This window comes from Aythya marila (genome assembly GCF_965140915.1).
Source record: "Aythya marila genome assembly, chromosome: 26".
NCBI lineage: Eukaryota > Metazoa > Chordata > Aves > Anseriformes > Anatidae > Aythya > Aythya marila.
This window is the reverse complement of record NC_139067.1, coordinates 717,855-743,072: the sequence shown is the minus strand read 5'-3', so window position 1 is coordinate 743,072 and position 25,218 is coordinate 717,855. Positions and strand designations below refer to the sequence as shown.

The 25,218-nt window shown below is 64.5% G+C and overlaps 2 protein-coding genes across 2 annotated transcripts; one reads left to right on the top strand and one right to left on the bottom strand.

Annotated features, from left to right (window-relative positions):
- Positions 1-1,652: 1,652 nt before the first annotated feature.
- On the top strand, positions 1,653-18,542 carry ADGRA2 (adhesion G protein-coupled receptor A2; the record flags this gene model as incomplete). Its single annotated transcript, XM_082779575.1, has 19 exons — positions 1,653-1,888; positions 9,465-9,536; positions 12,519-12,590; positions 12,675-12,746; positions 12,933-13,004; positions 13,129-13,292; positions 13,388-13,601; positions 13,705-13,869; positions 14,339-14,540; positions 14,623-14,772; positions 14,878-15,039; positions 15,155-15,364; positions 15,448-15,649; positions 15,892-16,100; positions 16,185-16,312; positions 16,413-16,536; positions 16,630-16,775; positions 16,941-17,030; positions 17,252-18,542. The coding sequence occupies 19 exons, from the start codon at positions 1,653-1,655 to the stop codon at positions 18,468-18,470; spliced, it is 3,909 nt and encodes a 1,302-aa protein (XP_082635701.1). The 3' UTR covers positions 18,471-18,542.
- A 2,126-nt stretch (positions 18,543-20,668) lies between these two features.
- On the bottom strand, positions 20,669-23,953 carry BRF2 (BRF2 general transcription factor IIIB subunit). The gene is made up of 4 exons (XM_082779671.1): positions 23,746-23,953; positions 23,052-23,111; positions 22,405-22,726; positions 20,669-22,165 (listed from the first exon to the last, which is right to left on the bottom strand). Exons 1-4 carry the CDS (start codon positions 23,927-23,929, stop codon positions 21,457-21,459), a joined length of 1,275 nt encoding a protein of 424 aa, XP_082635797.1. The 5' UTR covers positions 23,930-23,953; the 3' UTR covers positions 20,669-21,456.
- Positions 23,954-25,218: the final 1,265 nt, after the last annotated feature.

Below are 25,218 nucleotides of genomic sequence, written 5' to 3'. Positions count from 1 at the left end.
ACTTTATAGGGGATTGAGATTCCGAGGACCACGTACGGGGGCTTGATTGCTTCAATGTGCTGCGCAGGCAGCTCCAGAGCCCTGACTGTCCTCGGATGCTTCCAGCACTGACCGCTATCCTCCCGGGCTCGAGAGCCGTGCCAAGTCCCGTCCTGTCCACGCACAAGGAGCTCTGAGATCAACGCTGGGGTTTTCCGGGGCCCTTCCACGGTTATGGGGTCGCTGCCCCCAGAAAGGGGCACGAGACCGAGTGGGCTTCAGCCCCCAGGCTGGTGTTCTGCGGGAGGAGAAGGGAAGGGACGGTGCCTTCCGCGGGGTTTGAGAGGGAGGCAGGACGGGGCAGGGCTCCCTATTTTTGGGGGGTGTTGAGGGAAAGAGGCCGTTCCTCCCGTTTGCCACAGGCAGCCCCGCACACGCAGGGATCCCGGGGCGGATGCCGGGCGCAGGCGGTTTCCTGTTGCTCTTCCACTTTTCAGCTGCAGGGTCCGGGACCGGCATCCTGCGGCGCTCAGCACCGGCGGGGCGTTCCTGCCCTGGAAATTGTGCTCAGTGGAAAAAAAAAAACAAAAAACAAAAGAGAGGAGGGGAGGGAGGGAGGCGTTGGGGACGCGGTGCCAAGCTCCCGCAGCCGGGCACCCCAGGAGCTCGGCGCTGAGCGGGTGGGAAAGCGAGGCCACCGCCGGCTGAACCGCTCACAAACCACGCAGGAACCTCGACTGCTCCTGCTCCCGAGACAAAAACGCGTGTGGGAGCAGCTTGGGAGCGTGCTGCCGAGCATCTCTCCTCTCCCTGTATTTATTTAGAGAAAGGAGGAGATTTCTCTTCTCACTCTGGATCTGGAGAGAAAGCGCCTTCCCCGAGCAGCGTCCTGTCTTCTCTCCGTGCCCCTCTTCCTCTGCTCCCTGGCGTGGGTGTCCCAAAGGCTTCATCGCCTGCTTTTGATCCCTTTCCATGAAAACTGCAGCGAGCCGTGCCCGGGGAGGAGATGAGCCCTGGGAGGAGAGAGGGAGCTGGGGACACGAGCGGGGGGAGCAGGAAGAAAAATATTGAGCTGAGCGTGGGGAGCACCAAAGCAAGCAGAACCCTGCGGCAAGCGGGGACGTGGGGGCAGTGCGGGGGGCTGGGGGGGCACAGGGGGGGGTCGCAGAGCCCCCCCCGGGCAGGGGGTGAGTGGGGCTGCAGCCCCCCCTGTGCTCGTCACCCCTGGGTCACAGCAGGGGCTGTATGGACGGGGGGGGTGCTGTAGGAACAGGGCTCGGCTGTCCCTTCCCCACCCTGCCCAGGTCTCCATCTCCAGCCCTTCCCCACCACTGCCCAATTCTCCAGCCCTGTCCCTCCCCACCCTGCCCACGGCTCCCTCTCTCCCTTTGGCGCACCCCTCGCCCCCCGGGGGGGGGGGGCAGGACGGGGATGAGCCCCTCTCCTCTGCCCCCCGACCCCCATCCCCGCTCCCCCCGGGGGCTCCGGGCTCCCTCCCGGCTCCGTGGCCGGGGCGGGCCGGGGGCGGGCCGGGGGAGGCGCCGGGGCCGGCGGCGGCGGAGGGCGGCGAACGGGGGAGGCGCCGCCGGAGCCGCCCCGGGGATCGGGGCGGCGGCGGCGGCGGCGGCGGGCGCGGAGCCGGAGCCCGGAGCCCGGTGCCCGGTGCCGGGGCCATGCGGGGGGGGACGGGGACGGCGGCGGCGGCGCTGGCGCTGCTGCTGCTGGCGGCCGGGGGGGGAACGGGGGCGGCGGCGAGGGGCTGCCCGGTGCAGAGCTTGGGCTGCAAGTGCGCTGCGGAGCGGCACAAGGCGAGCGGCCCCCCCGCGCCCCGCCGCCGGGTGCTGTGCAGCGGAGGGGGGCTCCCGGCGCCCCCCGAGCCCCGGCTGCTGCCCGACGGCACCGCCACGCTGTGAGTACCGGGGGAAGGGGCGCCGGGTCCCCGGGAGGGTGGGAGAGGGGGAGGGAGAAAGGGGGGGATCCCCGGAGAGACCCCCGGAGGTGTCCTGCCCGGTGCCGTGGGGAGGATGCTGGGGGGGAGGATGAAGAGGAGGAAGAGGGGGGCGAAGGGAGAGGAGTGGGGGCGAGCCCTGGGGGTACCCCGAGCCCTGGGGTGCCCGTGGGGCGCTCTCCGTGGGTCCGTGGGTCCCCGAGTCCCGGCCCCGTTCGCCCCCTCGTGCGCCCACCCTCGCCCCGCAGCGCCGCGCGTTCCTCCTGCCCTGCTGCCCTGCTGCCCTCCTCCCCTCCTGCCCTCCTTTTCCCCTCCCCTCCTGCCCTCCTTCTCCCTCCCCTGCTGCCCTCCTTCCCCAGCTGTGCCCCGACAAAAGCCCTTTTCCTGCCCCCCGTAACCCCGAGCCGTGCCCGGGCTCACGGCACCGCGAGCTCCGAGGGGACCCGGGCCGGGCAGGCAGGCGGGGGGGCTCCCATCGCTGCGGCTGCTTGGAGCTCCGGGGGAGGATGTTGTTGTTTGAAAGCGGCTGCTTTGGCTGGAAACGTTCGCTGGGAAGTAGCGAGGGGCTCTGGCTTTGTGCAGGGGGCTGCAGCCGTCGCCTGCTTCCTAAAAACTCAGCGCGGGGAGGTTTTGGGGCTCTGGGCAGGCGCTGGCAGCCTGCGCGCCTCCTCGCTGCGGCGGCGGGTCACGGTGTTTATTTATAACTCCCGAGGAGATGTTTGAATTAAAATCTGGCTCGGAGGGCAGGGACGGCACAGCCGCTGCGGGAGGGGACGTCGCTTTTGCCCAGAGCCTTGTCCCTGGGGGAGCCGGGGCTCCGGCTGCCACCTCCTGCCCCTCGGCAGGGTTTGGGGAGCGCTGCGGTGAGCTCGGCGCTCGCGCACCCACTTGGCCACGTTTTTGTCCCATCAGCACCGGGCATTCCTGGTTTCAAGGAGGTTCCTGGTCCCACGTGTGCCACTGGAGAGGCTTCGCTTTGGGGCGGTGATGTTCGTTTTGTGACCGTCGGGTGGCCGTGATGGTGACCCACCACGGTGCACGTGGAGTGTGTCCGTGAAACCTGCCTGTGCCATGCGGGCACCGTGAGCGTGCTCTGAAACACAGCAGTCCTAATAAAAGCGTGAAGCATCCCGAAGCAGCAGCAGTGACGTTCATCCAGGGCCTCGCCTTCGTGCTGGGAGGCTGCAGGGGCGCGTGGAGGCTGGGCTCTGTGCTCGTGCCCTCCCTCGCGCTGGCTCTGCTCTGAATTTCTCTCTCCCCAGGGCCTCTGACGTGTCAGCCCATTGGAAATACCTGCGGGGACTTCAGAGCCCTTTGCCAGCTCGTGGTTGGGAAAAGTGCCTGCCTCGTTGCCTGCTCTTGGGCTTCCTTCTGCAGGAGCAAGGGCGATGGCACTGCCCAGTGCCCGGGGTGGCTCCCACAGCGTTGGGGCCGAGAAGGAAGGGGATTTTTGGAGGCGCCGTGCCGGGAGGGCGGTCACGGGGCTGGGGTGACCATGCAGCAGCATTAGGGCATTACACGATCCCACTAAAACGTGACATGAAACCTACAGGCGTAGGCAGAAACCTACAAATATGCGGTGACCCTGGGCTCTGCTCTCTCGCAGTAAACATGATTTATTCTAAACCCTTTCCAGATGGGACAATCAAAACCAGAGGCTCCGGGTTCGTGAGCGTCTCCTGGAGCCACTGGGGTGCGGGCAGGACAGGAGCAGGCGGCGTGGCCCGGGCTGCACGCGCCTCGGGGACATCCTGCTGGGGACAGCCGCGACCCCGGCTCCGAGCAGGGCTCCCGTGCGCCCCGGGGATGCTCGGCGTCGGCACTGCCCCAGCCACGGGTGTGTTCGGTGCAGGGTAAGGCTCCGAAACGGCTCCAGGCTTCATCCGGTCTGGCCTGGAAGCAGGAATGTGCCCGCGCTAATGAGCGGCGCTAATTCCGTGCACGGGAGGAGGACGGGAGGAGGACGTTCCCGGCTGGCCGGGGGAGCTCTGCGCCGCGCATCTCTCGCTCTGCCTCGCTTTTGTTTTTTTCCCACACTCTCGGTTTACTTCTTTATTTATCTTTACTTATTAGCCCTGCCCTGAGGAATCCAAGGCTGCCTCAGCAGCAGCTGCTGCTTATTTACCCCCCTGTGACCGAGAAGCGCTGGCTGGCAGCGCAGCCAGCACGGGGTATGGGGTGCTGGGCACGGCCACGGCTCCGCTGATGGTTTTTACCCCCACTCCAGCCTCTCCCACACTGCCCACGATGGGGACGTGGCAGGGAGGTAAAGCCAGAGATGCTGAGCTGGAGAATTAACTCCATGGGGGCAGAAGTGGTGGCAGGAGCCCTGCCTGGGTGCCCGGGGGCTGCACTGGCCTCGGAGCAGGGTGCTGGGCACCGGCTGCCCTCATCCACCCCAGCTGTGGGTGCCAGGGGTGCTTACCGAGACAGGACCCGGCGCTTCTTGCCTAAACGTCAGCAGGTCTCCGGGCTTACCGAGAGGCATCTGGGGGATGGGATGCTGCAGGTACGGAGCCCCCGGCCCATGTCGTTACAGGGCTGAGGTCTCCCTCGTGGCGGAGCTGCTGCTTCGCTCCGGTGCAGCGTGTGGGGATCAGCGAGGGGGACGTTCCTCAGCTTGATGCCCCCGTGCAACCTGAGCAAAGGTGTGTGCGCTCTGCCCCCTGCCCTCTTTTACACCTGGAGGAAACCTGAGCGCAGTCCTCGCCCCTTGTGGGGAGGAAGGAAGGATGCTGACCCCCCCTTGGTGCCTGCTGCTCCATCGGGGCTCTGGGGCTGTGGATTTCCCCAATTTTGCGCCGGGGGCGTTTGGCATCCCGGGGTGCTGCACATCGCAGCCCCGGCCGTCCCTGCAGCATGGTGAGGAGGGGCTGGGGCTGTGCAGAGGTGCACTAACGAGGTTTAACGCTCTCCCCCCGGCTGACCCCGTGCTAATAGCCCGATGGAAAGAGCGCCGCGGCCCTCCCCAGGCCCAGATAGCCGCCCTGGCCACGGCCAGCCCCGCTGTCACACGGGCAGGAGCCCAAACCTCTTCCAGATGTGGAATCCCAGCACAGGCCTCATTTATGTGCACAGCTTGATTGCACTAAATTACAGATTGTCTGCAGGGAATAGAGGGCTTTGACTTACGACCAATTTCCAGTTCTACTTGAACTCCCCTCTCCAAGGCCTGTTTGTCCTGAGCCCCGCAGATGGTTTCTTTCTCAAACCTTTTTCAGCCATTTATTCCATATTTATCAGGCAGGTTTTTAGGTTTTTTGTTTTTTTTTCTTCCTTCCCACCCCAAAAATTTTTGTTGCCCTCCTTGAAGCGGTGAGGGCCTGAGGGGGACCCCCACGGTGTCTGTGTAGGGGACGGGGAGGTGACCTGCCTGGGGACAGGGCTGGAGCTGCCCAGTGCCTCGCAGCATCCCGGCCCTGCTGCTGCCTCTGTTTGCTGGGAGGGGAAATAAAAAAAAGAAAAAGGAAAAAAAAAAAAAAAAAAAGAGGGAGGCTTCTGGCATTTGCAATGTGGAGAGGGTTTTGGAGACGGGAACTGCGGAGGCGCAGATGCTCCCATGGCTGCGAGCAGGGAGGTTGGAGGGAGCTGCCCCGCGTCGGGCTGCTTCGGGGGCTGCTTGCAGGCTCCAGCCCTCGCCCCCCCAGGCCGTGCTCACACCGTGCTGCCTCCGGCTCCTTCACCCTCTGGGCCTTATTTTTCCTGCGCTAACAAAAGCCGAGGGCTGGGACGATAATTTTCACCGTCCGAAATAGCCCGGCGTGACGTTGCAGGGAGGGAAGAGCAGCACAGCACCTCGCCGGCCGGGGGGCCCCGCTCCGCTCCTCCCGAAATCCCAGCGAACGCCGAGCTCTGCGCAGGGCACAGCCTCCGCCGTATCTGCTGTGAGCATATGCTTTAAATTAATGCGCTCGCAGAGCAAAGCATAGCTGGCCCTCCCCGCCCCCACGGCCGTCACCCCGTTATTAACCTCCGCGCCGCTCGCGTTTCCCTCTCTGCTGCGCGCCCGGCCGCGGGGAGCGACGTCTCCTGCCTCCTTTTTTGGTTGGGTACATAGGAAGTTTATTGTTTCAGCAGCCCAGTTTCTGGAGCCGTTATTTATCCAAGTGGATTCCAGCACGCTTGAAAAAACAATCTTGTTTTTTTTTTTTTGTTTTTTTTTTTTTTTTTTTCCACTTTTGGCTCCTCTTTTTTGAGATGGGAGGGGGGAGTAAAAAAAAAAATAAAGAAGGGAAAGGGCTTCCTCCATCGCTGTGGGGTCCGGGTGCCCCCAACACCCAGCGGGCTGGGGACAGGATGCGAGACCCCGGGCAGCCCTCGGGGGTGGGAGGGTGCTCCCCAGTGGGACCCCGCCGCCCCCTCCCTGCTCTTTGCGTTTGACTCCACGCCCTGGTTCTAATCCCTGCATTGTCCAGGGGGCTTTTCCAGCCGCCGCTCAATTAGCCGATTATTGTGCCCCTTGGTGGGGTTGTCCCATGTCGGTGTGGGGTCGTCCCGCAGCGGTGGCACATTTTGGGGCTGTTTGGCTGCGGAGCCACCGGTGCTGCCCTGGAGGGATGCGGGCTGCAGCCTTTGGGGGCAGGAGGATGCTGGAGAGGCGCAAGGGCGCTGAGGTTTTTGTGTGAGCACGCCGTGCCCAGAGCTTTGCGCTGCTCCTGTGCTGGGCACGTGGCTCTGGCATGCTCCGAGCTGTTTAAGCCCAGGTTTTGGGGTGTCTCCTGCCTCGGCGTCTGCCTGCGCGCCCTGCTCGGAGGTGAAGAGTCCCAGCCTGGGCTGGAGCCAAAGCAAAGCTCTTGAGGAGCAAAGCTGCGCTTTCATGGCCTGCCAAGCCCCGCAGACAGCTGGGACGTGAGGGGACCGCGTGCCCCCTGCACCGCTGGCCACGAGGACCTCAGCGAGCATCGGCCACAGGGCAGGGGAATTGCCCCAAATCCCGTGCCAGGGCTGGGTCCCCCCCGGTGCCGTCAGCCGCAGGGCGAGCGCTCCTCCGGGTCACCCCCTGCTTCGCCCTCCTGCCACCTCCTCCTCTCGCTGGAGTAAGGAGGGGAATTTCTTGCAGCCAAACAAACCCAGGAACATCTGTAGTGCTCCGCGTCCTGCCTCCAGACAGCAGCGGAAAGCCTGAAATAGCCCTCGGCCCAGCACCCTCCTGCCGGCCTCGTGCGCCTTCGTCCCATCGCGTCTTGGGGGGAAACTCGGTTATTTTGGTGCCACCGGGTGCCTCAGGGACCTGCCACACACTGCTCTGTCACTGCTAGTGTGGGGGCCACGGGGTGTCCTGGAGCCTGGTGGGGCTCCCTGAGCAAAACCGAGCCATTGCAGAGCGCAAATATCCGCAAAATCAGTGAAAGCAAAATAAAAGTGCGTTTGCGGATGTCGGTCATCGCGGGGCAGCACAGCTGGGCTGGCTTCTGCGGGGCAGGGAGAAGAATGACGAGGGTGGCTAGCTGGAAAAGTTTCCTCAGGAAGAAAGCTTTCAATCAAACCGTTATTATAATTGCAAATTTCATGCGCCAAATATTCAGTTTGGTCGGGGACCTCGTTTCCTTCACGAAGCGAGGACAATGCGCCCAGCAGCAGCAGCGTGCCCAGCCTGGTGTTTGTGTCCGGACCCCTGGGTTTCGGGGAGGGGTTTGGGCTTGTTTTAGTGGCTTCCCTTCATCGTGGGAGAGCCGAGACGTGCTGGGTCTGCGGCAGCCCCAGCTCCAAGCAGGTGTCCGGGGGGTCTCGTGCGGGCAGAGGGCGAGTGCCTGTGCCTTGCGGCGATCACCGTGCCGTGCCCATGTCCCTGTTACTCATCAGCTGTGTTTTGGGGGCTCTGTGACTCTTCAGCCTCACACATGGGTGCTGGTGGATGTATTTCACGCCTGGGGAACCCAGCTATAGGGTGGGGGGTCCCCAAATGCACTCGCTCCACCGGGCAGAGCCTGGTGGGCGAGGGGAGGGCGCCCCCGCCCCAGCTCTGCCTTCGCGGCCGGCCCGCAGCCTGGCTGCAGATCACACAGGATGCTGATTTCATCTTGGCCTGCCTGCGCCTCGCCTTTTAAGGAGGGGAGTTTTGTTTTTATGGCAGAAGCCTCGAAGGTCCCAGGGGTCCGGAGAACAAAGCGAGCATCTCCCGGCGCGGGGGCTCGCTCCGGGGGGGGCTGCGTTGGCCTGGGGTGGGCTCGGGGCATGCCTGGGGTTGTGATCCCGGTGGTGCTGAGCCCCCCATGTGCAGGCACCCGTCCTCCTGCTCCCCGTGCTTCAGCCCTGGCCGTAACCAAAGCTGCGCCCTCGGGACGTGGAGCACGCAGCAGAGGGGATCTGAGCCCCTGGGTGCTGGTGCAGGGGATTTCTGCTGCCCCAGCCCCGCTTTATCGGGCAGCCCCCGAGACGTCCCCACGCGCACAGCCCGCGGGGGCTCTGCTGGGTTGTGAAATCTGCTGCTGCTGAATTAAAACCTTCTGGAGCCGCTGGGGCCAGCCCGTCCTTGAGCAACAGCCCCCGGCTGACGTTGTGGCGAGGGGCTGCAGCGCGCTGTGCCCCGGGAACGGTGCTGCTGGTCCCTCTGCCATCCCATCCGGCCAGCGTCCTGGGGCTGCTGGTGGGGACTGGTGCCAGTGCTGGTGGCTGCTGGGGGGAGCCGGGCAGGGTCACAGGGCCCCACGGGCACGGCACTGCCCGGTGCCAGCTCCTCCTTAGCACAGGATGCGGCCCCGTCCCGCCGCGTGCTGCAGGGCAGGGAGTGGGACGGGAGCTGAGCCCATGGCAGGGTTCATCCACAGCCCCCCCCCGGGAGCCGGGGGGCCTCCGGGTCCTGGCCACAACGTGGGAACGGGGCCAGGGAAACCCGGACGCCGGCGGCGACGTCCGCCCGCTCGCTCGCTGGGTTTTCGGAGGAGGGCGGCCGGAGAGCGGGGCCAGGCCTGCCCGCAGCACACAGCCACCATTCAGCCCCGCTGCAGAAACCGCCCGTGTGTAAACAGCCCCGTGGCGGCCGTCAATGAGCCCTTTTTCCTGCTCCTCTCCCCCGGACGCCGTGTCCAGGGCGCCCTCCCCGCCGCCGCCTTTTCTCCCTCTGCCTCTCACCGGTGCGCGCCGTGGGGCTGGCGGGGAGTGAGGCGTGGGGCAGCGGGGTCGGGGGTGCCCAGCGGCATCCAAGCACCTCAGTGAGCTCCGACAGCTCATGGGGAAGAGCTGGAGGAGCCCCAAGGGTTCCCCCAGCAATCCTCAGTGCAGGTTTTGGGGGCATCACCCCCACATCTGTGCGCACGGGGCCAGGCAGGTGATGGGAGCGAAGCGGCAAGAGCCGGCACGGCCCTGGGGACCTCCAGCCTGGTGCCACCGTGACGCAGACCATGGCACGGTGTCCCCATGAGGGTGCAGGGCTGTTGTGTCACCAGCTGGCCCTATAAACCTGTCCCTGAGCCACCACCACCTCACCATGGGACCCTTTTTTCCCCCCAACCCACGGGCACTCGGCACGCACAGCGCCCATCGCAGACCAAATAACGGCACCGGCCCTGACCCCCTCCCTGTGCTCTCTTCCCCGCAGGCTCCTGAGCAACAACAAGATCACGGTGCTGCAGAACGGCTCCTTCTTCGGGCTGCGGGCTCTGGAGAAGCTGTGAGTGCCCAGGGGGCTGGGGCAGGGGCAGGAGGGGGGCCGGGGGTGGGCGGGAGCCTGGTGCCAGCAGCACAGCTTGGGCCACGCTCCCCAAATCACTGCGGGATGCTCCTGGGGTGCTCTGTGGGGCCGGGCGCTGCCCCCCGGGCGTTGGGTTTGCCACCAGCACCCGCGGGCGTCCCCGGGTCCCTGGGAGCTGCGTTGGGGCGGGAGGCACCGGGAGGGGGCCACGCTCCATGGGGGCCGGTATGAAAAGCGACATTGTCCCCCCGAACAAAGTCAACTTTCTTATCTCCCCATGAAAGGCATCTCTATGGTGGGAGCCTTAATAAGGGGAGATTTATGGCCCCCATATGGATCTGATCTGTAGGTATGCAGAAGGGACGGGCGCACTGAGGGCGTTTTGTTCCCCGTCGAGGGGCTCGCGCATTCCCGAGCCAAATGGGGCCCGCGGGGCTGGGGTGGCCCCGGGGCTGGGGGGGGGCTCCTGCTCTGGGGACAGCTCAAGGGTCCCCGTCCCTTCACGGGAGGGTGGTGGCCCCGCTGACGGGTCCCTGTGGGGTCACCCCTGGGGATGTGCCCTACAGCACGCGGTGCCAGGGACATCGCCCTCCCCATGCGGCTCCTTTTGGGGAGCCACCCGAGGGTCTCGCCGGGGGGGGCGGCGGCTCCCCGGGGACCAGCCCAGCCTGGATCTCGTTAGGCTGAACAAGGCAGCGTTTATTCACGTGGATCTTGTTCGAGTTACACGGCCTGCACCTGCCCCAGCAGAGCCCAGCTGCTTCGCCAGGGCACGGTGCACGGCACTGGGGTGCCCAGGACATGGCACTGGGATGAGTTGTGCTTGGCACTGCCTTTGGGCTGGGTTAGGGTGCATGCATGGTGCCTGGTGCCTGGTGTTGGGGCCAAAATTGGATTTTTAAAGCCACAGCAATCCCCATGGTGCCGTTTTGGGTCTTGGTTTGAAGCAGTTGGTTTGGGGACCCAACTTTCACTGCCTGCATCCCTGTAATCCCCCACAGCCGAGTCTCCCCCCGCTGTGGTTCGAAGTTTGGGGTCACCTCCTCCCTCCCTCCCTCCTCCTGGCACCGAGCTCTCATTAACGGGCGGATTAACGAGGGCGGGCAGGGTGCAGCCCGGGTCGGCGGGCACCGTGCGCCCTGGGGGCAGCTCCCTGGGGGGACCCCAGCTCTGCAGCCCCCTGGTTACTGGAGGTCTCCTAAACACCTCCATGCTCCGGGAGCCCTGAGCAAGCAGCCAGCCCGTGCTGCCCGAGCACAGCACAGCCTCCTGCTCACCTTCTCTGCACCAAACCCTGCTCGGAGCCCGACGGGTTGGCCAAGGGCCGCGCTCCCCCCATCCCTCGGGCCGGCCAGCGTCACGCCGCGCCTCGCCTGATTGCCCCCGACAGCAGCCCTAATTGTTCTCATCGGGTCGGAGCGGGGCCGCGGCACAGACGTGCCCCGTGGAGGGGACGTGCCGGGGGGCTCCGGGGGCCCCCACTTTGCTCCTGGGGCTCCGGGGCCCCGTGCCCGCTGCCGGCACCGGGTGCGATGCGGCCACCGGGGCCGAGCTGTTCCCAGGGTCCCCGAGCCACCTCCGCGGCATGCAGGGGAGCCCCACGGGCAGCGCCCCTCGGGGCTGGCAGCTCGGCATCTCCGCTGATGTGCAGCGGCCTAATGAGATTAATGAGGGTGAGCGGGGCCGGAATGCAGCCGGGGCCGCCCTCATTAGCGCAGCCCCGCTCGGGAGCGCCCTGCCCCGCACCGGGGCCGCTGCTTTCCCTGCACAGGGCTTGGGGCTTGGCCAGGACAGGTCCCTCCTGCCCCATCCCTGGCTGTGGCTTTTGGGGTGGCCCCGAGCTTGGCTAGGTGATAGAAGCCTGAAAAGCTGCTGGTAACAGCGGCTGAAAGCTGCTGGTAACGTCCTGCACATGGGAAAGGGCCCAGAAATCCCAACGTGCTGCACGGGCACGGCACACCGGGGACCAGCAGAAACGCCAAGGCAAAAAAATGAGGTGCAGGGAGAGGATTTGAGAGGTGCTGCAGCAGCAGCCCAGGGCCTGGCCAGCGGGGACGAAGCGAGGAGGGCTCCCCGACGGGCCGGCTGCGAGCCCTGGTCCCCGCTGGGTGCCGTCCCCCAAGGGGGCCCTGGCAGCCCCCAGCCCCGGCTGCATGCTTACCAGAGCTGGGGCTGTTTCATTTTGGCAGTGGACGTGTTTGGGGCTGTGCTGGCTGCTTGTGGGGGTCGGTGTCCTGGGGTCGGTGTCCTGGGATGTGTCTGGGGACAGGCGCGGGCGGTGGTGCAGGTGAGGGGAGCTGTTCCTTCAGCACCTGCCTCACCTGAGCCGCCCTGCACGCCCCTGAGCTGCTCTTGCACACCCTTTACACCCCCCTGCACGCCCCTTGGCACCCATCCTAGAGCTGGGTGGACGTCCCCACCGGTGGCACACTTTTGTTCATGGGAGCAGCCAGGCTGGGGGTGCTGCAGCCAAGCGGGCCACCCCACGGCTGGGTCCCCACCGCGGTGGCAGCTGCCCCAAGCCTGGAATGCGTCTGTTCTGATATCCGATGGGCGCCTCCAATCAGGCCAACGACCCAAACGAGCTTCCTCTGGGCTGTGGAGCCTGTGGGGCTCCGCTGCGTCCCCCCGAGGAGCCCCTCTCTGCTCCGGGAGGGTGGTGACAGCAGCAGCAGCGTGGCCGTGGTGTGGTGGCAGCAGCGTGGCCGCGTTCTCCGGGCGGTAATTCCCCTGTAATGCGAATCCAGCGACGCTTCCCTCCTGGCCGTGGCTCCTGGAGGCTGCTGGCGGGAGCTGGGGCTGTGCTGGGCGCGAGGCCAGGGGGGCAGGAGGAAGAGGAGGGGTTTGGCGAGCGCTGCTGGAGAACAGGATGCACTCACACCCCACAGCACCGCACGGGGAGGGGGCAGGATGATGGCGCAGGGCCCCCAGCACCCTAAGCCTGTGCCCGTCTCCCCGCAGGGACCTGAAGAACAACCTGATCAGCACGGTGCAGCCCGGCGCCTTCCTGGGCCTCCCCGAGCTCAAGCGCCTGTAAGTGCCTGCGAGGGCTGCCCACGGGGGGCTGGGGGCTGCGGGGTGTCCCCAGTGCTGATGTCCCCTCCGTGTGCCTTGCAGGGACCTCTCCAACAACCGCATCGGCTGCCTGAGCGCCAGCGTCTTCCAGGGGCTCTCCAGCCTCCTCCGGCTGTAAGTGGCACCCTGGGGCTCCCGGCCAGCACTGGGGTCCCCTCCTGGTGTCTGGGGCACAGCCCAGAGCCCCGCTGGAGCAGCGGGTGACACCAGGAGCCTCAGGACACAGCGAGGAGCCTGGGTTGCAGAGGTGTCCATGGGGTCCCGGTCCCCTCCATGCCCTCTTTCTCTCCTGTCTCACAGCAACATGTCGGGGAACATCTTCTCCAGCCTCCCGCCCGGTGTCTTTGACGAGCTCCCCTCGCTGAAAGTCGTGTGAGTACCCAGCCACCTCCATCCCCGTGCCCTGCAGCGCACCCAGCCCTTGGCACTGGGCGCATCCCCTCCTCCTGCTGCGCGCCCGGCCGCGCCGCCACCCCCGTGACGCCGCCCCTTGCAGGGATTTCGCCACCGAGTACCTGACGTGCGACTGCAACCTGCGCTGGGTGCTGCCCTGGGCCCGCAACCGCTCGGCGCAGATTTCGGACCGGACTCTGTGCGTCTACCCCCGGCACGTGCACGCGGTCCCCCTGCGCGGCGCGCGCGAGAGCCAACTGCGCTGCGGTGAGCGGGGGCCGGGGGCGCGGGCAGGAGGCACGGCCGGGGGCCGGGGGGGGGCTCACCCGGCCGCCTGTGTCCCCTCCCCAACCCCCCTGCAGCGGGCACCCCGGAGCTGCACACCCACCACCTCATCCCGTCGCTGCGCCAGGTGGTTTTCCAGGGCGACCGGCTGCCCTTCCAGTGCACCGCCACCTACCTGGACAACAGCACCCAGATCCGCTGGTACCACAACCGCGAGCCCGTGGAGGAGGACGAGCGCACGGGGGTCATCGTGGAGGAGAGCCTCATCCACGACTGCACCTTCATCACCAGGTCGGGACGGGGAGGATGGGGGTAACGGGAGGGGGGGGGTCGCGGGTTCGAGGGTGCCGAGCGCCGTGGGTGGGACACTTTGGCACGTCCCCTCTGCCCGCAGCGAGCTGATCCTCTCCAACATCCACGTCTCCGCCAACGGCGAGTGGGAGTGCGCCGTCTCCACCTCGCAGGGCAACGTCAGCAAGAAGGTGGAGATCGTGGTGCTGGAGACCTCCGCGTCCTACTGCCCCGCCGAGCGGGTCACCAACAACCGCGGCGACTTCAGGTAGGGACCGGCGGCGGCGGCGGCGTGGCCACGGGGGACGGGGCTGTGCGTGGTGCAGAGCCCCCTCACCTCATTCCCACCCCCCGTGTGCGGTGCGTGCCGGGGCGGGGGGCTCGCCGCGGGCGGGGGCCCGCAGGTGACCGGGCGTCTGGTAGCAATTAGCAGCCGCGGGGAGCGCGAGCGCCTTTGAAGGGCTTCCCATGCCGGCAGCGCAGCCCGGCTCCAGCAGCAGAGGTGTTGGAATTTCTCTGGCACGAGACGAAAGGCTCCGGGCGCCCGCCGTAACCTCAGCGGGGCCGTTACGGAATATAAATTCCCGGTACAGTCAATGTGGCTTAAATTAGCGGTGCCCCCCCCACCCCCCAACCACCACCTTTTCTGTGCGGAGCCGAGCGGGATTTGGGGTTAGGGGTTCGGGCAGCTTTCTGGGGAGCATTGCCCCGTGGTCACGGTGTCTTCGCACATCCAGGTGGCCCCGCACCTTGGCGGGCATCACCGCCTACCAGTCGTGCCTGCAGTACCCCTTCGCCTCGGGGCCGGCGAGCGGGGGCCCGGTGGCGGAGAAGCAGGCGTCGCGGCGCTGCGACCGCGCAGGGCGCTGGGAGGAGGGCGACTACTCCCACTGCCTCTACACCAACGACATCACCCGCGTGCTCTACACCTTCGTGCTGGTGAGCCGGGGGCTCGGCCCCGCTGTGTTTGCCCCCGGAGGGGCCGGGCACAGCCGGTGACCCTGTGTGTCCCCCCCTGCAGATGCCCATCAACGCCTCCAACGCCCTGACCCTGGCCCACCAGCTGCGCGTCTACACGGCCGAGGCTGCCAACTTCTCGGACATGGTTGATGTCCTCTACGTGGCCCAGATGATAGAGAAGTTTATTGGCTACGTGGATCAGATCAAGCAGGTAACACCACTTTTTTGGGGGGTAAAAGCGTGAATTGGGGTGTTGGCTGCTGGGGGTGGCTGGACGGCAGCGAACCGCAGCTGATGCCGCCCGCTCTCCTCGCAGCTCACGGACGTGATCGTGGAGATGGCCAGCAACATCATGCTGGTGGACGACCACATCCTGTGGATGTCGCAGAAGGAGGAGAAGGCCTGCACCAGCATCGTGCGCTCCCTGGAGAAGATCGCCGCGCACACCCTCAGCAGCAACTCCCAGCACATGGCGGTGGTGAGCCCGGACGGAGCGCGGGCGGGGGGCTCTGCCCGTGCCAAGGGGGGGTCTCTGCCCATCCCAGGGGGGTCTCTGCCCGTGCTGGGGCTGACGGCCACCCTATGCCCAGCAGAACTCGCGCAATATCGCCTTCGAGGCGTACGTGGTGAAGCCCGAGAGCTACGTGGGGCTGAGCTGCGTGGCTTTCCAGCGGCAGGACGGGGGTCCCGCTGGGCGCAGCCCCCCGGCCGAGCGGGCGGCCGAGCCCCAGCCCGACCAGCAGCTGCGGCTGCGCTGCACCACGGGGCGCCCCAACGTCTCCCTGACCAGCTTCCACATCAAGGTACGGGTCCCCTGGGGGCCGGGGCGAGGTGGGAGACTCGGGAGGAGCCGGCCCGTGCTCACCGGTGCCCGTGCGCCCCGCAGAACAGCATCGCCCTGGCCTCCATCCAGCTGCCTCCCAGCCTCTTTGCCAGCCCCGTCCCTCCAGCCCCGCCGGCCGACTGCAAGCTGCAGCTGCTGGTCTTCCGCAACGGGAAGCTCTTCTGCAGCACCGGCAACTCCTCGCGCCTGGCGGACGACGGCAAGCGCCGCAGCGTGGCCACGCCGGTCATCTACGCCGGGACGTGTAAGGGCTGCGTGTTGGGGGGCTGCTGGTGGCTGGGGATGGGGGCTCCTGGGGTGCTTTCCCCGCTGCTCCTGCAGAGCAGAGCCATCTCGGGGGGGCGGCCGTGCTCCTGGAGGGGTCCTCCCAGGGAGGTGGTGGTGACAGCAGAGGGGTGGCAACGTGCCCGTGTGGTGTCCGTGCCCTGGGGTGCAGGCAGAGGGGTGTGTGGTGCTTCTTGTCCTGCTCACTCCGTTCCCTGGCAGACGGCTGCGGCGTCGGGAACCTGACGGAGCCGGTGGCCGTGTCGCTGCGGCACCCCGGGGAGGGCGCGGACCCCGTGGCCGCCTACTGGAACTTCGAGGTGCTGGGGGGCATGGGGGGCTGGAGCGCCGAGGGCTGCCAGCTGGCCGCACGGGAGCCCAACGTCACCTCCCTGCACTGCCGGCACCTCAGCAACGTGGCCGTGCTCATGGTAGGTGGGGGAGAAAAGGGGGCTGGGGTCAGGGGAGATGGGGCGCAGGGAGCGGGGTCTGACGGGCTGCGGGGCGCCCTGCAGGAGCTGAGCGGTTTCCCCAGCGAGGCGCGAGGCCCCGTGGAGGTGCTGCACCCGGCCATGTACACCTGCACGGCCGTGCTGCTGCTCTGCCTCTTCACCACCATCATCACCTACATCGTCAACCACGGGTGAGCGTTTTGGGGCCCCGACTGGCGGGGCGTGGGCAGCCGGAGGAGCCCTCTCCGGCGGGGGCCGCAGCTCAGCGCCACCCTTCTGCTTCTCTTCCAGCACCATCCACATCACGCGCAAGTGCTGGCACATGCTGCTTAACCTCTGCTTCCACATCGCCATGACGTCCGCCGTGTTCGCGGGGGGCATCACCCTCACCGGCTACCTGCTCGTCTGCCAGGCGGTACGCGCCCCCGCGCCGGGCTGACCGCAGTGGGGGGACACGGGCACAACATCCGCAGCGTCCCCGTGCTGACCGTAGCGCCTCGCCCCGCAGGTCGGCATCATTTTGCACTACTCCTCCCTGTCCACGCTGCTGTGGATGGCGGTGAAGGCTCGGGTCCTGTACAAGGAGGTGACCTGGAGGGCGCCCCGGCAGCCGGATGGGGACGCGGCGCAGCCGGCCCCTCGGCCCATGCTCCGGTACCGACGTCCCCTTGCCCCGACCCCAAACCCCGACCGCCTGCTGGGACCCCCGGGCTGGGCAGGATCAGCTCCTGCCTGTCCAGAAGCTGCCACCCAGCCCGTGTCCCCGTGTCCCTGTGTCCCTGTGCCTCGGTGAGCAGTGCCCTCCTTCTCCCCTCGCAGGTTCTACCTGATCGCCGGCGGCATCCCGCTCATCATCTGCGGCATCACGGCCGCCGTCAACATCCACAACTACCACGACAACAACCCCTAGTAGGTGGCCTGCTGCTCCCCGCCTTCCTCCCTCGCGCTGGGAACCTGGGCACGCTTGGGAAGGGTTGGTGGGACCTTCCCCGGGGGCTCTGCATTTATTGGGAAAATGATGTGGGACACGGAGACCGGCCCCGGGGCACCTCGAGGAGGGTGCTGAGCAGCGAGGCACCGCGGTGCACGGCCACAGCTCTGCTGATGGAGGCTCCTTCTCTCCCTCACAGCTGCTGGCTGGTGTGGCGGCCCAGCCTGGGCGCTTTCTACGTCCCCGTGGCCTTCATTCTGCTCGTCACCTGGATGTATTTCCTCTGCGCCGGGCTCAACCTCCAGTGCCGGCCTTCCCCGCAGAAAGAAGTCCCCGAGGCGCTGGAGACGCCGCCGAGGCTGGGTGGTGGCGGCGGTGGGGACCTGCTGACGGACTCGGGGTCCATCTCGGTCACGCTGAATTCGGGGCCCTCGTGCCCCGAGGCGGACGGCGTCTACTCCCTGAAGGTGCAGCTCTGGGCGCTGGTGACCACGCACGCCCTCTACGTGGCCCTCTGGACGTTCGGGGCCGTGGCCGTGTCCCAGCGCTGGTACCTCAACATCATCTTCAGCTGCCTCTACGGGGTGACGGCGGTGGCGCTGGGGCTCTTCATCTTCATCCACCACTGCGTGCGGCGCCGGGACGTGCTCAGCTCCTGGTTCTCCTGCTGCCCCTCTTACCGGGACGCGCTGCCCATGCAGGCTTACGTCCACCCCGGCGCGGCGGCGGCCTTGGGCGGCTCGCAGGTCTTCATCGGCTGTGCCCCGGAGGCTGCCCGCTCCGCCGAGTCATCCTCCTCGCCCAGCAGCGCCGGCTCGGCCGCGGGGCGCTGCAAGCTCACCAACCTGCACGTGGCCCAGAGCCAGGCCGAGACCCGGCCGGGCTCCTGCGAGGAGCCGGAGCCCGACGGCAAGAGCTGCGGGGCGGGCCGGCACGCCAGCAACCTCCACGGGCGCAGGAACCACAAGGGCAGGACTAAGCAGCACCGGGAAGGGAAGCACCACCGCTTGAAAGTGCTGCGGGGCCCTTCCTCGGAGCAGCCCTCCAGCGAGAGCGGCAGCGTGCACAACAGCCACTCGGAGAGCTACCACAGCAGCAGGAACAGCCCCCTGAACGTCGGCCGCGTGCGGCCCCCGGCCCCCCAAGAAGGGGAGACGGCGCCGAGCCAGTCGGAAGGCAGCGACGGCGGGCGGCGGGCGCCCGATTTCGCCGAGGCGCGGCGGAGGAGCGCCAGCAGGGACAACCTGCGGCAGGCCGGCGCCGTGGAGAAGGAGGCGAAGCGGCGCTCCTACCCCCTCAACGTGGCCAGCCACAACGGCGGCCTCAAGGGCAGCAAGTACGACGTCAACCTCGCCAGCAGCGCCGACGGCGTGGCCGGGATGAGGACCGGCCTCTGGAAGAGCGAAACCACGGTGTGAGGGAGGGGAAGGACCCGACGGCCGCGGCGCCGGAGCGCTGCCCTCCTCGGGTGGGCCCGGGGGCGTCCTTGGGGGGCCGGGAGCGTCGCTACGTGCACTACGGGGGGCCAGGGCGGGGGGCGACGCCGGGCCCGTCGGTCTCAGGGAGGCCCCGGCCTTCCGCAGCGCTGGGCTCGAGGTGAAAGGCAAGCGTTGCTCTTCAGCAGCCTGAAGGGCAGCCGCGCTTCCGTCGCTCCTGCAAGTCACTTCGGACTGATCCTAAATGCTATTTTATAATATACAGAGGAAACAAATGTCTATTTTTCAGAATTTCTATATTATTGAATGTATATATGTATAGACAGAGCCGTAACCGACCCGAGTGCCTCCGTGTTACCTACCAGTGTTCTCCACGGGGCGAGCGTGCCCCTGGGGGTTTTGGCAATAGTCCGCTCGTGCCACGACTGCAATATTCCCACCGGGGCCGAGGGGACCACACCAAGTGCCCTTGATGTTAAGATGCCATCCTGCAGACGCTTGCCAGCCTAGATGAGCTTTTTTTCTGAACGAGTCAGAAAGCAGCAGCTCAGTTGGAAATGTTTTCACCTGCAATCCTTTTCAGCCGTGTGTTCTTAAGAGACAGTATTTAGCCCTGTGGGTTACTCAGTTGCCAAAGTGAAAGCCATATTTCGAAGCAAGCACGAGGTAAGAGAATTAAGAATGGCTTCTAAATGAACGTGGATCGTCTGTCAGCTCCCCAAACCAAAGAGCCCAACCCTGGGCGCAGACCCGAGCAGGTCCTCAGCCGTAGCCCAGCTGTGCACACTCAGAGGATTCCACGCTCTGCTCCCACAGAGCCAAAATCCAGGCAGCCCCGTAATGAACGGCCTCACAGCCTGTGCTGGGTAAGACAGGAGGAAAGAGCTCCGTGGGGGCAGGGGCTGCTCCTGGGAGAGGTGGGAGAATGGTGCCCGTGGTGGTGGCAGGGAGATGCCAGTCAGGGAGATGTTTTGGTGGTGGCAGGGAGCTTCCCATGGACCGCTGACGTGGGCTGCCCAAAGGGCTGGGACTTGGCTAAGCACTTACTTTTCCCCATTGAAAACAAGTCCCCCTTTTCCAACACGCAAACAGAAGAGCCATACTTGCTCCTGTGCCATCTTCAGCCTCCCTGTGCCTGTTTCTGTGCGTGCAGATGGGTTTAACGATCCTGCCCTACCTCCCGCGGGGTCACAGGGCTCAGACAGGGGCTGAGAAGCGCTTAGGAGGCTCCCAGGCCAGTCCTCCGTGTACACCACGGGCAAGGGGCCCGCAGGATCCAGAAGTTGGAGCCCACAGCACTTACTGCCAGAATTTTCTCCCCTCCAGAATTAGCTCCTCTCTCTTTGGGCCCCTCGTCCCGCAGGGCTGGGTTACCGCTGGGTTTGCTGCAGTTCTGCCACGCTTCTCTGACCAACCGCCTGCTTAAAAACACGTTTTATTGGTATTTAATACAATTTCAATCCTTATGTCAATACGCAGCCTACGTGGCCTTGCTGATGCTGAGTTGTTATATATGCTTGCTGCACTGTGACAGTATTATATAAAAAGCTTTGTATTATTAATTACACTTTTTTTTTTGTCTGTTTACATTACAAGCAAATGACATATCAACAGAGAGCTTCTTGCAATATACGTGGGGGAGGGAGGGGAAAATATGCCAAAGAAATGTCTTTAAAGGGGTCTTTTGCATTTTTATATAAATAGAATGTTTCTAGCAGATATGTTTTGTTTAATATATTAAAGATTTGCAAATCTGCCAAGATTTCCTGTTATTTCTCGCAGCCTCTGCGTTCAAACACAACAGCCCGCGAGGCACACAGGGGTCAGTGTTCCACCGAGTTGTGCAATGCTTTGAAATGAGCAGCCAGCGCCGTTCCGCTCACACGAGCCACAGCTCTACCTTTGCCACAGATTTCCAGCAGCTTCCCCTTGCTTATTTAGCTGAGAAACCGGGTAGTTTTTCTGTGACGTGGGCCAGGCTGAGTTTCCCCGGGGATGGCTGCAATCCCTAACCCTGGCAGTCGCTCCTCGGGCGGCTCCACGCAGACCCAGGGCAGGCGACGGGCGCTGTTTGGTGAGAGGGACGCTGCTCAGAGCTGCTTTAGCCTGGGAACGTGGGGCAGCAAATTAAATCACCCCTCTGCCTGCTCCCAAAGCCACCCTGCTGTCAGCTGAAGCTCAGAACATGAGAACACCCCTGGAAAAGCTGGAACAAAGTTGCAGAAACCCATGGAAAAGCTCCAGGAACCCACTGCGGGGCGAGGCGCTGGAAATCTCCACCTCACCCTGCGCGTCGCTCCTGCTGTGACCAAGGGACGGGCAGCGCTGCTCCCTCTCTGCCCTCCAAAGCACAAAAATCGCTGCAGCAGCTTCACACTGCCCCCGACAGGCACGACTGAGGCAGGGACCAACTGCTGCACCGTGTCCTCCTCATCCCAGCTGCTGTGGGGCCTGGGATGTGCAAGCCAAAGCCACCAGCTCCGAGCACATCCACTAACTCCAGCCACACAGCAGCGAGGAAACAAAAACCAGGCCAACTTCAGGACAAATCCAGCTGCAGCACGACTCAGGAGCTAGCAGGGCTGGGCTGGGCTGGCTCTCCCCAGCACCCCGACATCACTCCCTCACCTGTGTGTTAGCACACTCACCTGTAGCACCTGCCCCACAGCTCCTGGATTAACCAAAAGGCGTTTTACCAGAGGCTGCAACGAGAGAGAGTCTAGAAACCATTCCTGTACTTCTGTATTTAACAAAATATAACAAACCCCAAAGCAGGAGGAGCTCTTTAAAAGACCCGTTTTGGTCCAGAACATGAGTCAGGACGCACCCTACCCCCCCCCAGTCCCACTTCCACCACCGACTGTCCCCGCAGCGTCCAGCAGCTCGTTTACCACCAGGTTTTATGGTTTGGTCCCAGTTTGGTGCTCCGGTGGCACTGCCCTCCAGGCCATCCTGCTGCCAGCCCTCCTCACTGCCACGCCTTGGCCTTCCTGAAGGCGCGGAGCTCCTGGGGGCCCCGCAGGTACTGCTCTATCTCACTGTCCGAGATGGGCTCGTCCCCGGTGAGGGCAGCGTCCAACTCGCTCAGGGCTGCCGTCCGCAGTCTCTTCCTCGGATGGATGAGGCAGGGCGGCAGCAGGGGCCTCTGGCTGCTGTCACGCTTGTGTTTCCCTTCCAAAGGGCAGCCTTCCTCCTGTCCTGGCCCTGCTGCTGGAGGAGAGCCGGCGGATCCCTCGCCCTGGGCTTCCCCGTGCTGCTCCTCCACATCCCGCAGGCTGAAGGCGTTTTTCAGCAGGACCAGCCGGTGCTGCAGCAGGTCCCCGAGGTGCTTGACCACCGTCTTCTTGTCCAAGTGGAACACCCGCAGCCAGGCGAGCTGGGATGCCATCCTCAGGAGGATCTCGTGCAGCTCCCGCAGCCTCAGGCGGGCGGGCGGGGGCAGGGGGATGCCCGCCACCTCGCAGAACCGCGCCAAGGAGCAGGCGAGGCGGGCGGCGGGCCGCAGGGACTGCCAGGACAGGAACGCCGCGGCCGTGACGATGGGGACGGGGTGGCGGCCCGTGACCAGCCACGTCTCGCTGGCCAGCTCCACCACCTGCAGCGTGAGGGCCACCACCCGCTCCTCGTCCTCCACAAACGGGGCAGGGACGTCCTCGGCACGCCGGAACAGGTGGAAGCTGGAAGAAGACAGAGTTCAGAGCTAGAAACAGCGCGGGAAAGCCTCAGACCTGGCCACAGCGCTGAGGCTCAGGTGCTGAGTGCCTCCCAGGGCTGCGAGCTGCCCATGGGAATGCTTTTTCATAGCAGAATGGCGTCTGACTGCAGCCTTCCACCCCCAGCTGCATTTTAGAGGCTTTTGCACACATCGGTGCCCAACGCAGGATGCCGAAGTGGCAGATGGAAGGGCCCACGTTACCTGCTGAGGTGTGTCTTCACCAGATCCGCCAGGCTCAGCGCCGGCACGGAGATGCCGAGCTCCTTCTGCACGCTCAGGTAGACGCCGGCGAACAGCTCCTGCTTGGCGTAAAGCAGGGAGCAGATCGTGCCCATGGTCAGCGGCCAGCTGTGCTGCCGGCACGTCACGAAGACGCAGCAGCCCCCCAGGAGCTCCTTCTTCTCCAGGCTGACCAGGTGGAAGGCGGGGTGCTGCAGCGCTCTCTGGAAGTACCCCACGGCCGTTTCCTCAAACACCGACGGGAGCTGCAGGACTTTACAGAGATCCTGGACCCGCCGGATCCCTGCGAGAAGAGACTGCTTTTACGATCAGCTCATGCAGCTTCTTATCTGTGTGTTCATCTCTCCTCAATGCCACCGTGCAACCAGCATTCACCCGGCCCCAGGCAAGGACACAAGGGCTTTTCCCCCCAGCCCTGTGTGCGGGTAAGGCAGTTTGCTTCAGGCAAACTGGACGCAGAACTAACTGCTGCCTTCGTTTAGTGCCAGTCCCCACAGGCTCTTCCCATTCCAGAGAGCTTCAGAAATGCATTGAACAAATTGCAGCAAAGCAGAAAGCAGCAGAAGAGAATCGACGTGTACAAATGAAACCGACCGGCACGCTCTTACCTCGCTGCATGCAGCGGCTCAGCTGCTCTTTCTGGCCGGTGCTCTGGGAATAGGCCACCTCTGAAAAAGAGTAACTGTTAGGGCTGGTAACCTCACGCCAACAGCAGGGGGCTGTTTAGATTTTGGATCATTTTGGATCAACAGGGGGATCATTTAGATTTTGGGCAACTGGACGGCCACGGTGCCAGATTCCAATTTTCAGAATCGCCAGCCCTTTGAGGCCACTAAACAAGACCTGGTGGCAGAGGCTGAATGATGTTAAGGTGCAGGATCCCCTTCGGGCCACTGCTCCTCTAAAACCTCCTCTAAAACAGCAGCAGCAAACGGCCTGGGGGCTCCTGCAGTGCACTTACAGGTGGTTCAGATGCCAAAAAGCCCCACACCTTGTGTGTGTGTGTGTGTGTTTGTGTGTTCTGGGCATAAAGCCTGCCTGCGAGGTGCCCTCAGTTTGAATTTATAGCGAGAAAACCTGTCGCTGCTCGCTGGCTTGGGGAGGGCAGGGGGACGCTGGGTTTCAGCCGGGCAGCACCCAGTGGGGCTCCTGCCACGCAGGGCACCGAGAGAGCCAATTAAACTGCATCGAGAGCAATTAAACCACACGGAGCAATTAAACCACACGGAGCAATGAAACCGCAGCCGCTGCCAGGGGCTGTTTGGAGCCCCCCTCAGCGGCCTCCCCGGGGCCGGGCCGCACCTCGCAGGTGCTGCTCGTCGCTGTAGGTGGTGGTGAGCAGCCCCTCGGCCAGCACACAGCCGCAGGCGGCGCACACCAGCTGCTGCTGGGCGTAGTGCGAGTCCTCCACCAGCGCGGCCGAGCCGCACTCGGGGCAGCGGCCCCGGTCCCGGTCCCGGTCCCGGTCCCGGCCCCGCTCCGCCATGGCCCCGCTCCGCCACCGCCCGCCCGGGGCAGGCCCGGTCCGTCCCGGTCCGTCCGGGTCCTTCCCGCCAGGCCCCGCTCGCAACGTTCCGGCCTCGAGGGTTCCGCCCTCAGGGAGGGGGGTGGTAAAGGGGAGGGGGGGGTAAAAGTCGGGAATAAACGGAAAAAAGGGCACGATAAACACAAAAAGCACACGCTTAAAAGAACTAAAATAAAAATTAAAGAGAAAAAAAAAAAAAAAAAACACACAAAAAAACATAAAACGCTCCCAAACACACCACCAAAAAAACACCCCCCCCCAAAAAAAACAGAAAACACCCCCAAAAAAGACACCCCCAAAAAAAGAACACAAAAAGCACCCCAAGAAAACACAAAACACCTCCCCCCCCAAAAAAAAAAAAAAAATCACCAAAAAATAAAAATAAATAAATTAAAAACCACAAAAGCACCACAAAACCCACCAAGACCTTCCCCACCAGGGCCTTGTCACCCACAACTCATCGTTTGTGGGGTCCCAGGGCACCAGGCGCTGCCTCCTCCCCCTCAGCCCCTCAGCCAGGGGCTCCCCATGGCCGAGGCCCTCCCTGTCCCCCCCCCCCGCCTTTCATCATGGCCCCAGCGCTGTTTGAGGCCACTCAGGGCTCCTGAGCTCAGGTCTCGGGGTAAATGGCCCTCGAGACAGCGGGAGGCTGATTACCACCAGGTCTCTCTCCATCAGGCCCACAATTGCGGGGCCATTACAATTAGGGGCCGCATTGCTGCCACCGGGGTAATTTGCCAGGCTGCCCGCCAAGGAGCTTTTGCACATTTTTTGCTTCACAGAAAGTCTCAGTTCTCGTGATGGTGATGAGCTGGCCGATCAGGTTCCCCCGCCCCATGAGGTGTTTACCATGAACTTCCTGCACAGATAGCTGACAGGGATGGAGCTAGCCCCAAAATACCTGCAGGGTGAGGAGTTTCGGCCAGCAGAGCTGGTCACGAGGAAAGGGTGAGGTCCCGGGGCTGCAGCACCAAGGACTAGTTTCATTTTGCAGGTCACTGATGCACAACCATTGCATTTTCAGCCTGTTCTCAATACATACAACGTGCTCCAAAGCGCATCCTCCCACCCCACACCTCTGCGAGTTACTGCGGAGGTCAAAGCACCAGCCCACGGCACACACACAAAACCACAAGCAGCTCACACTTCAGTTAGAGGTTAAAGAGATGAGACAACTGAGGGGCACAAATAAAACCCTCAGGAAGGCTGCAAGAGGCAAAGGCACCTATTGAGCAGCACCCAGACATCCC